A 1,086-nucleotide genomic window follows, 5' to 3' on the forward strand; every position below is an offset into this window, starting at 1 on the left:
CTTATTTATGAAGTATAAACTTCAATAAACTATGCAACTTTTACATACTTTTAATGAGTCAGAACATTTTGATTCATGTTATCAACATTAACTTCCATGTTATCTGTGGAGAACTTCAAGACAGTAGGGAAAGGAACAGTCCTCAGTTCTGCATATGAACCATCCAGTATAACTACAGCAAGCATAGAAAAAACAGCAAAATCCTTTAAATGTCCCTGCAATATAATGATGTAAAAGAAAAAAAAAAAAAGGGATAATATCACATAAATTATCATCAAATAACAATGTGATTTTTGTCCAAGTTCCTTAACAGAAAACAACAGCCAATTATACTGCAATCCCTAAAGAATAGCTACCTGATCAAGACTGGTTAAAATGCTAGTCTTTCAAATTCATGAGTCTGGGTATTTAACTTTTACGGACTTTAAAACCCATCATCAAATCAGTTATAAATTTCTTCCCGACTTTTTAAACCTAGTTGCATTCTTCCTAACTTGGACATTATATCAATAAACAATGGTGGCCAAAGAAGTGAAATCAGATATTAGATTATTATTATTAGATATACAATAAAAAGTTTCCTGATTTTGCTTGTGTGTACTGGACTACTTTCAGCTCCCATTCATACAAAATCCAGTATTTCAGAGCTTTTGAAAGGTTAATGCAGGTATTTCTTCACAAATGTACAGGTTCTCAAGATTTCTTTCTCATGTATTAATTTTATTTTCAACACTTACTTTCTGAAATCACAGTGCATATTAAAAAAAGGAATTATGTGATCAGTAAAGAACTAACATTTATTATAGCCTATGATCCTCATATAGAAAAAGACACTGAAATGAGTAAACAGTCCATATTTTATCTATTTTGATTCTGAGTAGCTATCATCTTGATAATTTCCTCATCCTCCTCATCATCCTCTTCACTGTCTCCTCTCATGAACTCATCACGCACGTTCCCCAGACGCTCATGCTCAAAATCAGCACCGACGGCGCATGACAATAACCTTTGGATATTCCGCTCTTCCCCGCTACCATATATATATCCATTGGCCTTGTCGACTGCCTATCAAGTAGAAAGAGAGAG

The 1,086-nt window shown here is 33.5% G+C and overlaps 1 protein-coding gene across 1 annotated transcript in view; it reads right to left on the reverse strand.

Moving 5' to 3' along the window:
• Positions 1-858: 858 nt before the first annotated feature.
• The window catches only part of LOC119586681 (GPN-loop GTPase 2-like), a 5,387-nt gene continuing 5,159 nt past the window's right edge, over positions 859-1,086 (reverse strand). Inside the window, exon 6 of the mRNA XM_037935413.1 lies at positions 859-1,065. Coding sequence (XP_037791341.1) covers positions 859-1,065 — 207 coding nt within the window. The remainder of the gene's footprint in view (positions 1,066-1,086) is intronic.

This window comes from Penaeus monodon, chromosome 21 (genome assembly GCF_015228065.2).
Source record: "Penaeus monodon isolate SGIC_2016 chromosome 21, NSTDA_Pmon_1, whole genome shotgun sequence".
Classification (NCBI taxonomy): Eukaryota; Metazoa; Arthropoda; class Malacostraca; order Decapoda; family Penaeidae; genus Penaeus; species Penaeus monodon.